Source organism: Oncorhynchus masou, chromosome 16, assembly GCF_036934945.1.
Source record: "Oncorhynchus masou masou isolate Uvic2021 chromosome 16, UVic_Omas_1.1, whole genome shotgun sequence".
Lineage (NCBI taxonomy): Eukaryota > Metazoa > Chordata > Actinopteri > Salmoniformes > Salmonidae > Oncorhynchus > Oncorhynchus masou.
This window is the reverse complement of record NC_088227.1, coordinates 7,599,471-7,612,452: the sequence shown is the minus strand read 5'-3', so window position 1 is coordinate 7,612,452 and position 12,982 is coordinate 7,599,471. Positions and strand designations below refer to the sequence as shown.

The 12,982-nt window shown below is 43.8% G+C and overlaps 2 protein-coding genes across 2 annotated transcripts in view; both read right to left on the bottom strand.

Moving 5' to 3' along the window:
* Positions 1–2,250, bottom strand: part of LOC135557399 (gamma-aminobutyric acid receptor subunit rho-2-like) — a 28,281-nt gene extending 26,031 nt beyond the window's left edge. Inside the window, exon 1 of the mRNA XM_064990627.1 lies at positions 2,060–2,250. Within this exon, the coding sequence (XP_064846699.1) occupies positions 2,060–2,178 (119 nt within the window). The 5' untranslated portion in view covers positions 2,179–2,250. The remainder of the gene's footprint in view (positions 1–2,059) is intronic.
* Positions 2,251–5,080: 2,830 nt separating this feature from the next.
* LOC135557397 (ubiquitin-conjugating enzyme E2 J1-like) overlaps positions 5,081–12,982 on the bottom strand; it is a 29,686-nt gene continuing 21,784 nt past the window's right edge. The window contains exons 5-8 of the mRNA XM_064990625.1: positions 11,460–11,565; positions 8,612–8,738; positions 8,227–8,346; positions 5,081–6,499 (exon numbers count right to left, since the gene is read on the bottom strand). Of these exons, the coding sequence (XP_064846697.1) occupies positions 6,233–6,499; positions 8,227–8,346; positions 8,612–8,738; positions 11,460–11,565 (620 nt within the window). The 3' untranslated portion in view covers positions 5,081–6,232. The remainder of the gene's footprint in view (positions 6,500–8,226; positions 8,347–8,611; positions 8,739–11,459; positions 11,566–12,982) is intronic.

Below are 12,982 nucleotides of genomic sequence, written 5' to 3'. Positions count from 1 at the left end.
GCCTTCTCATCAAAGTTTGCCTTCACCCCCACCACCACTTTAGTTTCTTACCTCCCATAGAGGAACAAGAATGTGGTCCTCCTGAGCACACTGCACAAAACAGCTGAGATCAGTGATCGTGAGGACAGGAATCCAGCCATCATCCTGGACTACAACCACAACAAAGGAGGTGTGGACAACCTGGGCAAGGTGATTGGAACTTACAGCTGCAGGAGGATGACTGCCCACTGGCCCTATCTTCCATAACATCATCGATGTGTCCTCATACAATGCCTTCGTGATATGGAACAAGATCAACACTACCTGGATGCCCGATAAGCGGAACAAGAGGAGGGTGTTCCTGGAGCCGCTGGGAAAGGCACTTGTAACCCCACACATTCAAAGGAGGGAGCACCTCCCCCGCACAGCAGCCTCTGCAGCGCTTGTGAAAGCTGTTCAGGGGGCTGAATCTTGTCCTGATCCACCTGAGGCTGCAGCTGAGCCAGGCAAGAGGAGGACATGCCAATTCTGCCCCCCAAAGGACTGTAAAACAAATACTATGTGCTGCACATGTGAGAAATACATCTGCAAAGTCCATGCACACACACTTGCATACTGTCCTACGTGTGCTAATTACAGTTGATTGATTTATGTTCTTCACGTTTTTTGTTGTTGTATCAATTATCCTATTTTATTCTTATTTGTTGTTGTTGTTTATACACCTTGTGGGTGGGGCAATGGTTAAAAAATGGGAGAAGACTAGTATTTTGTCGTTGAGTTCCTCCTTGTACAGTGGATATAAGAATATGACTAAGTTGCCAAAAAAGTTAAAGACTGTTATTGTTTCCCTTCAATAAAATGTATTCAAAACTACTTTCAGCACATATCTGCTACTTTCTTAGGCTATACAAGTGCTACCTCTTGCTAAAAAAAGTAATGTTTACACCTATGCAGTACATTTAGCAATAATAATAACTAACCTCTACTTTAGCAAAAAAAACTATTATGAAGGGTGTGTTGTAATAAAAACCAGTGATGTCCACTGATTTAAATGCAATCGTTCTGCATTGTGAGGAGGTTGTTTCTTCATGCAAAATAGATTTGGGGTTTAAAATTCAACTAAGATGCTTTATTTTAGGGGTTTAGTGAAGGTGGGTCATTTTTTACCCTTGGGACAAGGGGAGTATACAGAATGTTAAGACAACACAAGAGTTAATAATGAACCGCACATTGTCCCCTGCCACTTCATGCTATAGGGGTTGATTTGTAATTGTAATCCTATAACTGTCTACGGGACAAAAATGTCTCATGTTATAACTAAATATACAAGAATAACATAATTGGTTAGCTACTTGTAATACAGCGGGGGATCCTGAGAATCCGATTAATCCACTGTCCCCATGGAACTGTTAAATCTTGCAGATTATATGAACCATGTTCTGCCCTTACTGAAGCCTACTTCAAGTGCATTTGAGAGCTTTGTGTCATTGAACAGTCTCGCAGTGGGATCGCGTCTCATTTCACAGATAAGATTATTAACAATGACGGAACACATCACTGGTCATCTGAAGGGGAGAACGGCACAAGTCAGTGAAGCACGATGCAGAATAATGACGCAAAGTTCAGATGAATGGCATGGATGATCACGCTTGCAGATAGTGATGATTCATGACATCTCTGCTCATGCAGAGTCCATCCATTGATTGCATCCTTCCATCATATGCGCACTGCGCTCTGGATCATCTTTACGCACGGGCACCGTGCGTGTTCGAGTCGAGACCACCCCACCGAGGCTAATATTTGCATACAGTCTCCGTGTTAACGACTATAACGGGTTTAACATTAGTGAAACGAGCCATAAATCATTTTCAATGTAAAAAAAAATGTGGTCGAATAAATAGCCCAGTATTAGGCTACATCAAACGGAACGTAGGGTTCCACAAGTGTGGAATTTAACCAACGAAACAAAGAAAGGGGATGGCATGAAGACCTCCAGTTGTTTTAAAGTGCAAACGAAAGAGTGAAAGATGGAAACACATTTGGATGGACTCTCAAAACGGGTAAGGATCCAGGTACTTACGCGCCATGCTTGTAAGATTCCACCGCGCCGGACCACCGCCTATTCCTACTTTTGTGCTTTCGGCATTCCCCGATAAGTATCATGCAAAAAAGTAAGAACAAAAACTTAATATAAGGCATTATGTGTGAAAACTCAGTCTTCGAATGAGTGAAGCGATCCCTTTAATCCACGTCCGCAATGGTTTGAGCATTATAGCATATTTTGTTCGCAAGCATTGTAGTGAGGCAGTTTGCCGGTTGAATAAGTAATAACCACTGTTCACGAGTCCAAGCGGCCTGTCCCGCTTATTGCTCCCTGATTGGTCCACGGTCTACAGTGGTTGGTTTCCAAGCGCTCCAAACCAAGGCACCGAGCGCGCAGCTTCAGCAACAGCTCTTGTTTAGCTACAGTATAATGACATGACCACATTCCAGGGTGTCCGTGTGAAGTTGATTGGCAACCATTTCACGGTGGGAAGACGTTTACATGACACAGGGAATCCTCGATCAACTGATGTAAGAATTCTCACAGGTGTCTGGCGCTTGTCGAAAAACCACAACGTAGATATATGGCGCCTGTTCTTATTAAACCTCTCAGTAACAACTCAGAAAGCACTACGCATGTAACTATAATATAACAGGCATGGAATCAAGTATATCAACAGCAAGTGCATATCCTAATATACAGTGCATTCAGAAAGTATTCAGACCGCTTCACTTTTTCCACATTTTATTACTGTTGCAGCCCTATTCTAAAATCGATTCAATTAAATGTTTTCCTCAATCTACACACAATACCACATAATGACAAAGCGAAAACAGTTTTTTAGAAATGTTTGCAAAAACCCCTGAAAAATACATTAATTACTTAACTATTCAGATCCATTGAGACTCAAAACTGAGCTCAGTTGCATCCTGTTTCCATTGATCACCCTTAAGATGTTTCTACAACTTGGAGTCCACCTGTGTTAAATTAAATTGATTGGACATGATTTGGAAAGGCACACACCTGTCTATAAGGTCCCACAGTTGACAGTAAATGTCAGTGCAAAAACCATTCCATGAGTTTGAAGGACTTGTCCATAGAGCTCAGAGACAGGATGGTGTAGAGGCACAGATCTGGGGAAGGGTACCAAAACATTTATGCTGCATTGAAGGTCCCCAAGAACACAGTGGCCTCCATCATTCTTAAATGGAAGAAGTTTGGAACCAACAAGACTCTTTCTAAAGCTGACCGCCCAGCCAAACTGAGTAATCGGGTGAGAAGGGCCTTGATCAGGGAGGTAACCAAGAACCCGATGGTCACTCTGACAGAGCTCCAGAGTTACTCTGTGGAGATAGGAGAAACTACCAGAAGGACAACCATCTGTGCAGCACCACCAATCAGGCCTTTATGGTAGAGTGGCCAGACGGAAGCCACTCAGTAAAAAGCACGACAGCCCGCTTGGAATTTGCCAAAAGGGACCTAAAGGATTCTCAGACCATGAGAAACAACATTCTCTGGTTTGATGAAACCAAGTTTAAACTCTTTGGCCTGAATGCTAAGTGTCACGTCTGGAGGAAACCTGGCACCATCCCTACGGTGAAGCATGGTGGTGGCAACATCATGCTGTGGGGATGTTTTTCAGTGGAAGGGACTGAGATACTAGTCAGGATCGAGAGAATGATGAACAGAGCAAAGTAGAGAACCTTTGATGAAGACTGGGGTGAAGGTTCACCTCTCAAACAGGACAACGACCCTAAGACCACAGCCAAGACAACGCAGGGGTGGCATTGGGACACGTCTCTGAATGTCCTTAAGTGGCCCAGCCAGAGCCCGGTCTTGAACCCGATCGAACGTCTCTGGAGAGACCTGAAAATGGCACCATCCCTACGAGAGTTAAGTTCCTTGGTGTCCACATCACCAACGATCTATCATGGTCAAAACACACAAAAGCAATCATGAAGAGGGCACGACCAAACCTTTCCCTTTCAGGACCGAAAAGATTTGGCATGGGTCCTCAGATCCTCAAAAAGTTCTACAGCTGCACCATCAAGAGCATCATGACCTGCTGAATCACTACCTGGTATGGCAACTGCTCGTCATCTGACCGTAAGGCGCTACAGATAGTGCGTACGGCCCAGTACATCACCGGGGCTAAGCTTCCTGGAATCCAGGACCTATATAATAGGCGGTGTCAGAGGAAAGCCCATAACATTGACAGAGACTCCAGTCATAGACTGTTTTCTCTGCTACCGCACAGCAAGCGGTACCGGAGCACCAAGTCTAGGACCAAAAGGCTGCTTAACAGCTTCATAGTTACTTCCCCCCTACCTACATGTACAAATCACCTCTGACCTGTACCCCCGCACACAGACTCGGTACCTGTACCCCCTGTATGTAGCCTCGTTATGGCGTTCCTTTTTATATATTTTTTTACTTCTGTTTACATAAATATTTTCTTAACTCTTCTTGAAGGGCATTGTTGGTTAAGGGCTTGTAAAGCATTTCACGGTAAGGTCTACACTTGTTGTATTCGGCGCATGTGACAAAGTTTGATTTGAAAATAGCTGTGCAGCGACACTCCCCATCCAACCTGACAGAGCTTGAGAAGATCTGCAAAGAATGAGATAAACTCTCCTAATACAGGTGTGCCAATCTTGTAGCATCATACCCAAGAAGACTTGAAGCTTTAAATCGCTGCCAAAGGTGCTTCAACAAAGTACTGAGTAAAGGGTCTGAATACTTGTGTCTCATTTAAGTAAATTTGCAAGCATTTCTAAAACTCTGTTTTTGCTCTGTCATTTAGGGGTAGCGTGTGTAGATCAATGAGGGAAAAAACTATTTAATACATTTTAGAATAAGGCTGAAACTTAACAAAATGTCAGAAGTCAAGGTCTGAATACTTTCAAATGCACTGTACATATTTTAGATAAAACTTACTGGTTGATGAAATGTGATCCTTTATGTGTATCAACTCTCCAGATTACTGAATGGTTTGTGCAGAGATGGATAACTAAGTGTTACTTTCAGCCATCCGTCATGACACAGAAAGAAATGAAAAAAATTCCAAGGCATTTATTTTCTGATACAATGTTCAAACCCACTGTATGTATGGTTCAAATACAGTCTGAAGAGATGGATATATGTCTAAATTACATCTTGAGACATGAATCAAGCTGTCTTACATGTTTCAAACTCAGAGAGGCCCTATTCTGGTCATTTTATTTGCTCTGAAGTAAAATGTGCACACAACATTTAAACCTCTGCATTAGTCCCCAATCCTATTTCTTTTGAGGACTTAAAAAGATAGGCTATAGTCGTACAGTCTCTTAAAATCTCCCTTTCCTTTAAGCTCATGAAATTGAGTGACAAGGAGTTGTCAAGAGAGCAGAAACAGACTGGCACTCAGGCTATAAGATTGACAGAGTATGTATACTAGCTAGGTTGTATCTGCTATTGCAAAGTAGGAACAGCCAGAGCATTGGCTAGGCAGTCAGATATGTAAACGACATAACAGTTGAGCAGAAATTGTCAGCATCTTATCTGTATACAAAATGTTAATCATATTACTTCCCTTTGCACAATTAAATAATAATTTTGAGACAAACAATTTAATAGCCTTCATTGTTTACATGTTATATGACAGTATTGTCTTGTTTAAATATTGAGAGCAAATCAGCAATTCCTATGATAAACAGATGCCTGACAAATTAAAAAGGAGAGCTAGATCAGACCTGGGTTCAAATATTATTTGAAATAATTTCACATACTTTATCTGTGGTTGCTTGAGCTTGCCTGGCTACATGTCCCAATATAATAATTCCAAAACAAAAAACAACTGGCATCCCATGCAGGCTAGAGCAAAAACAAAGTATTTGAAATATTTTAAATAGTATTTGAACCCAGGTCTGATACAGTGTCTCTCCTCTGGGAAGGTTTAGATACAATACTCCCATTCTAAAAAATGTAGTACACTCTAGAGTCAATTCAAGGTAATAGAAGACACCTTGGGAGGTGTTGTGGTGTTGAGTCAACCCCATCCTCCACAGGAATGAAAGTTACCCTCATTGTAAACCAAGCCCTCTTTGAAGCCCACGGTAAAGAGAAAGTCAGTTTGTTGCCAGCTAGGGTGTCAGGTCAGGTGATAGGAGGGGCGGTTGACTCACTCGACTCAGGGGGGTGGTGGGGCTGGGGAGGTTAAGGTTAGTTTTGTCACAGCTCGTAGTCAAACTTGTACTCGTTGGTCAGGTAGACCCTGCGGAAGATGAGGGCAGCCAGGAGCAGGGCGAGCACCACAATGAGCACCACAGAGCCCGTATGGCTGGTGTCCTGAGGAGGGTGGGGGGCGGCGGTGTGGGGGAAAGTGGGCCTGCTGGGTGGCTCTATCTGGTCTCTCTGTTGCTGCTGGGCCCGGCGCTGGTGGGTGCTGGAGGCTGGTGGACTCGTCTCCTCCTCACTGGGAGGTGGAGCCGCCTCGGCCTGCAAGGAGCACAGCATATCATATACAGGATCAGACAGTGGACCAACACACATACACACACTGCATGAGCACACACACACACACACTGCATGAGCACACACACACACACTATGGGCCATCTTTCTAGAAGCACATCGGTTTTTCCCACCACCAGAGACATGGTGCTACTACACAGCAAAACGCGTTTAATTCATGAGCTTCTCAGCAAATGTGCATATTGGTTCACAGTTGGTCTTGGGAATAACACTTAAGTTGCAGCCATGAAAATACACTAAGGTCATAGCAACTAAAAAGGCTACCGTTGATTGTTTTAAAGGGGAAACAGTCTTATTTAAAGTTGCTTTAAAGGGTGATGACTAAACAAAGAGCAATAGGGTACAGCTCAGGTTTTACACAGAGAGAGAAAGCTCAATCTCACGCCTCCTGGTTAGGGGATGGCTGCAGGCCAGGGAGGGCGCGCGCGTAGAGAGACAGACACTGGGGGACAGAGTAGAGAACAACGGCCTATAATCATGCCATTATCACTCTGTTCAGTTTGACATAGGAAGAGCAAGGCAGACCGTGATGATGCAGTCAAGGTGTGGGATAACCACAGGACCAGAATGGTCCCTCTCCCGGCCAGAGGTTACATCGGTCGTTTGTTACCGCATCCAGCAGCAGATGGTAAGTCCATTTTTTTATTTGAACTATCCCCGTTCTTTCTCTCCTACTCAGGTCAGTTCAGTGGGATTGAATCCAAATCCACATAGACCCTATTGTATGAAGTATGAAGAAACATAATCCCTTCATTCATCTTCACCATGCTTGGAAACAGCAATCTCAAAATTGCTATCACCTTCTCCTAATAAATAATGGTGCTACTAAATGACACATCATAACACTGATATCTAGCTGTAAAATCGGCTTATAAGAAAACATCAGTTATCATGAGTGTTGTCATAGGGGACTGCTCGAAAGGGGCATCATGCCTCACTGGCAGCGGGTTGGCGCACAGTGAAGAACCTGGAGGGCCAGAGAGCAGAGTGCTGCCTGCACCGTCATCATACAGATTGATTACTTCCCGAGCCATTAAACACATTGATTTTTTTTTTAAAGGAAAAAAAGTGCTGTTCCCTGAGTGAGTGACAGAGGCTGATGCAGCACAGTGGAGCCACGACATTACATAAAGCACTATGAGAGATTAGGGATCATTTACGGGGTAACGACATTGCCATGTTCTCCCTTTTATACCCCATTCTGGAGCGTCGGGGGACCCCCCCAGGACACCCCCGCCACTCCTCTCATAAATAACTCTTTCATTTAATGGCTCGGGAATAAGAACGACAAAAATCGCCGGAGAAAACGGTCTTCGGGACGTCGTCTGCGTCAAGGTGGCACATTCGTGTGCAACCATGCCAACTACGCAACCATATCAACCTCTTTCAATAGCAAATACATGAATAATCCCCTAGAATAGCAAATACCTTCAGTATGCAGTTGTTTCTCTGCCCACGTAGGTGGCAGAGATTGCTTATTAAAATATGTGTAGGTGGGGAGGTTTGTGGTGCAGGGTAATCTCCTCCACCAGCCGTCTCGCTCTCGCTTTCCAACTGTCTGTTTTCACAGTGCCTCAGAAAGGGACTTGAATGGATCCTATGTCAGGAGCAGGAAAAAGTGCTGCCGGATTTTAAATTGGCTGATCTCACAGTCCGTCACCAGCTACTGTAACACTGATGACATTCCTCACCTGCTCAGCCTGGGCGTTCTCCTCTTCCTCCTGTCTCCCCGAGGAGGATGTCTCTCCCTGGGGTTCTGTGGGGGGCTCACTCTCTGCCCCTGTGCTCTCACTGCCCTGCCTGGACTCTGCCTGCAGGAACAAACACACAGTTGACGGTTGCTGTCACACACAATGTACTCCAGCTCTTGTCAGCGGGCTGAGACAACATTCCTCGGGTGCAAAGCCCTATCTTTGCTGTATTTGACTGCACAAATGGGTTAAGACATGGGAACACGTGTTTCATCCAGTTCTGACATCTGGTAAAAGGTTTAGAAGAAAACTGACTAGACTCAATTATAAATAAACAACACCACACCGTGGCTGGGGTAGGATTGTGACTGGTAGGCAGTTGTACCTTGAAGTTGATCTGCTGGGCAAGCTCTTGGTCTTCTTGGTCCTCTGGGCTGGGGTTTGTGGGGGAGGGAGACAGGAGGGCTAAGTGCATGGAGCAGCCACAAGTCTCACAGCAGAAGTCCTGGGATCTGTCAGAAGGTCAGCGAGTGTGAGTTATGGACAGAAGTGTTTACATTGAACTTTCTTTGTGTTCCTGTAGTCAAATGGATTCATCTGACAAGCCGGGTAGAGAACATGTGACTCAATATATAAACTCTGTGTATAAATGATGGGAAATAATTCACCCCAGCAGTCCTCTAGGCAAAAAGAGGGCCTGGATTTGTTTTCGTTTATTATTTAGTACGATCTGTCCAGGCAGCAGCTACTCTTCCTGGGGTCCAAACAGGAATAAAACAATGCATCATATTAAAACAGTAGCCAACATCATACAAGACATTGTGCATTATACACATGTACATTGCTTCTATATTACTAATGTACAATATAAAATGTACAATATTGCAATGTGTGTAAGTGAGTGTGGTTCCTTGAGGTGTTGTTTTATGTTGTTTTTTTTTGTCAAATTTTACTGCTAGCTTGAGTTACGAGGTGGAAGAGAGATCCATGTAGTCATGGCTCTATATAGTATTGTGTGTTTCCTAGCCTCTGTTCTGGACTTGGGGACTGTGAAGAGACAACGGGTAGCATGTCTTGTATGGGTGTTTGAGCTGTGTGTTAGCTGTTTGAACAGATCGTTTGTGACACATCAATACATCGCACAAAGACAAGTAGTGATGCAGTCAATATCTCCTCTACTTTGAGCCAGGAGAGATTCTAACAAAACAGCTCCCACGATCTTATTATCCATAGAATATAACGTTGCGGATAATGTTCGGAATGACAATTTGTTCATGTTTTTTTCAGCGCCCCCATACTGCACAACGAAGATGAGGAAATTAAATCATTGGTTGGGGGGGTCAGTTTCTCAAAAGCAAGTAAAATAGCTATGAAAACTACATTTAAATAGTGTCTGGACCCTTCTATAACATGCCATTTACATCAAATTCTCTGTTCATATTGAAGCATTGCAATTATAAGTGTGGACTGCAAACATGTTCAACATATTTATCAAACACGGGGAAGGCTGCTTAAAGAACTAGGCTATAACAGACCAACATTTGAATTGTAGGTGATGACAATGCAATACATAAAAGACCATAAATACACCACATGAAGCAACCACATATTTAGCCTTGGCGCAAGTTCTGATTGACCAGTGAGAGGCCAAGCTTCGACACACACAACTTGTTTATTCATCAAAAACCCAGCAATTTCACGCCACTGAGCCCATAATTCCGGTTGTGAAAATAACAAATATTTCTGACACACTGAACAATGACGCTATCACCAGCGCTAAGATTTACCATTGCGCTAGGTTTGTTAAAATAGAGCTCAGAGTCATTTGGCTGGAGGTCCAAGCACAACAATCAAAAACTTAGAGAAACTTCTTGGAGTTTTGGTTAGTCAAAGATGACTCAAGACAATTTGACAAGACGTATGGATTGAAACTCATTATGTGAAGAAAATATTCAACTGTGGCTTGGAGAGCGATATTGACAGTTACAATTCCATCAACGAAGTCAAGCATGACATCCCAAGAGTTGCTGCCCCCCCCCCAACCAAAATCATGCTTTAATAGGCAGAAAAGACAACCATCTGAAATGTTTTCCTCCTCTAACTATTATCAACACTTGTCATTACAGCAGTCTGGGAGCCGGCAAAACTTCCCAATCAGTTTACTTTTCTGTCAGGAAACAGAGCCAACTCTGAAAACTACGGATTATTCTCCTGTTTCGCTGCTTCCTGCTGGGTGCCCCTGGCCCCGACGTTGACTGACAGCTTTCACAATTACCACAGGGCACGGAGACAACCAAGACGGGAGATCTGAATCAAAGCGAAGTTGCTCTCTCAGCCGCAGCCACGACAGCCTTTCGTGAAACGGGCCTTTCTTTCATCCCGGAAGATAAACAGCCACGGTGTGCACTGTATGTATTTATAGACCGAGATATGTTCCTGTGTCACATCTCATCTTCATGTGTTAATTAAACAGCCAGTTGTTAAAGACCCCTGTCCTGATATGTTAAATACAACAGATGCTGGGTTGCGGTCCAAATAACACCCGATTCCCCTGAGAGTGCACTACTTTTGACCAGAGCCCTTTCAACAAACAAAAAAAGGTAACAGGGTGCCATTTGGGACGCAACATCTGGACCCTTTGCTCTCTTGATACATCTCAAAGTCAGAGCTCGGTGCGAGTTTCCTCAGAGGGAGAGACCCGTAAACAACGCGAGAAGAAGAGCATCAAGATGCCCAGACGTGTCAGCCAGAGACCCTTTCCCTCAGCCACTAATGCTGCCATCTCATAAGGTCCAATGCTGGTGCCTTGGTGTCCCTGGTAATGAGCATAGCTATTTGTAGAAGGCACATGCACTGTGTCCAGGGTGTTAATTTCATGACATGCTTGCATAAGCAACGCTTTACGCTCAACTTTGTTGAACAAATGCCTGCCAAACACCGTAGGTTCTGCATGTACAGCTAGTCCATCTAAATGTATGTAAAGCTAGTGCGTACCACACCAGTATCCAACATACATACATACAGGCCTAATGTGTGTATTGTGTAATGATGCGTGTAAGGGTTAGGGACACATTGAAACAAAATGCAAACAGACATTTCACTCCAGACTGTTGTGTGTGTCCCCCTTCTCACAACATTGTTATCAGCACCACTCATCCATCCGTTAGTGCACACAGGGTAAATGCACTGGAAAGAGAGTAAACAGCGGAGAGCTCTAATCTATGTAATCTTACTTTTTGGCAAGGGCTCTCCTCTCCTCTGGGGTATAATCAAGAGATCCGATTGCACCCTCTCCTTTGGTTGGCATGAATCCGATTATAGCTATTAGTGCCGTTCTGACTGAAAGAGAAAAAACAAAAAGGGAGAAACAAAAAAGTTATGAAAGACAATAAAAGCAAACTCATACCGTCTGTCAACTCTTAACAGCAGTTAATAGTATTTTAATAGTATTTTAATAGTATTTTTGACCAGAGGCCTATGAAGGGAATAGGGTGCTATACGGAGCAAAAATATAAATGCAACATCTAAAGTGTTGGTCCCATATTTCGTGAGCTAAAATAAAAGATCCCCGAAATGTTCCATATGCACAAAACACTCATCTGCTTGCTCGTCGTCCTCAACAAGGTCTTGACCTGACTGCAGTTTGGCGTCATAACCGACTTCAGTGGGCAAATGCTCACCTTCGATGGCCACTGGCACGCTGGAGAAGTGTGCTCTTCACAGATTAATCCTGGTTTTAAACTGTAACCAGGCAGATGGCAGACTGTGCATGGTGTTGTGTGGGCGAGCGGTTTGCTGATGTCAACGTTGTGAACAGAGTGCCCCATGGTGGTGGTGGATTTATGGTATGGGCAGGCATAAGCTACGGATAACGAACACAAATGCATTTTATGGATGACAATTTGAATACACAGAGATAACGTGATGAGATCCTGAGGCCGATTGTATAATCGTTTCATTCATCCACCACCATCACTTCATGTTTCAGCATAATAATGCACGGCCCCATGTTTCAAGGATCTGTACACAATTCCTGGATGCTGAAAATGTCCCAGTTCTTCCATGGCCTGCATGCTCACCAGACATGTCACCCATTGAGCATGTTTTGGATGCTCTGGAACGATGTGTACGACAGCGTGTTCCAGGTCCCGCCAATATCCAGCAACTTGGCACAGCCATTGAAGAGGAGTGGAACAACATTCAACAATCAATAGCCTGATCAACTCTATGTGAAGGAGAAGAGTTGCACTCCATGAGGCAAATGGTGGTAACACCAGATATTGACTTGTTCTTTGATCCACATCCCTGTTTTTTAGGTATATGTGACCAGATGCATATCTGTATTCCCAGTCATGCAAAATCCATAGATTAGGGCCTAATGAATTGATTTCAATTGACTGATTTCCTTATACGAACTGTAATTCAGAAAAATCTTTGAAATGGTTTTGTTCAGTGTATTTGGGACCCAGCCTTTGAGATTCTACTGGAACTTATTATCCAGCTTTTCCACCACAGTGAGCTGGTACTGGGGATCTGAGACATCAAAAACCCAGCAGGGGAGGTCCAATCTCTGGGGCATGGCCTCATTGTTTTGCCATGTGACCCTGGAGGGCAAAAGGGGGAGGTTGTCTGTCACAACCTGTTTATCCACATGATTAAATTCTGTTATTAATTCCCTAAACCTTACTATGGACTAAGCTTTTTTTTGGCTCATCCAAAATACCCCTCAAGTAATAGAAATAAATGCAGTGTGGAA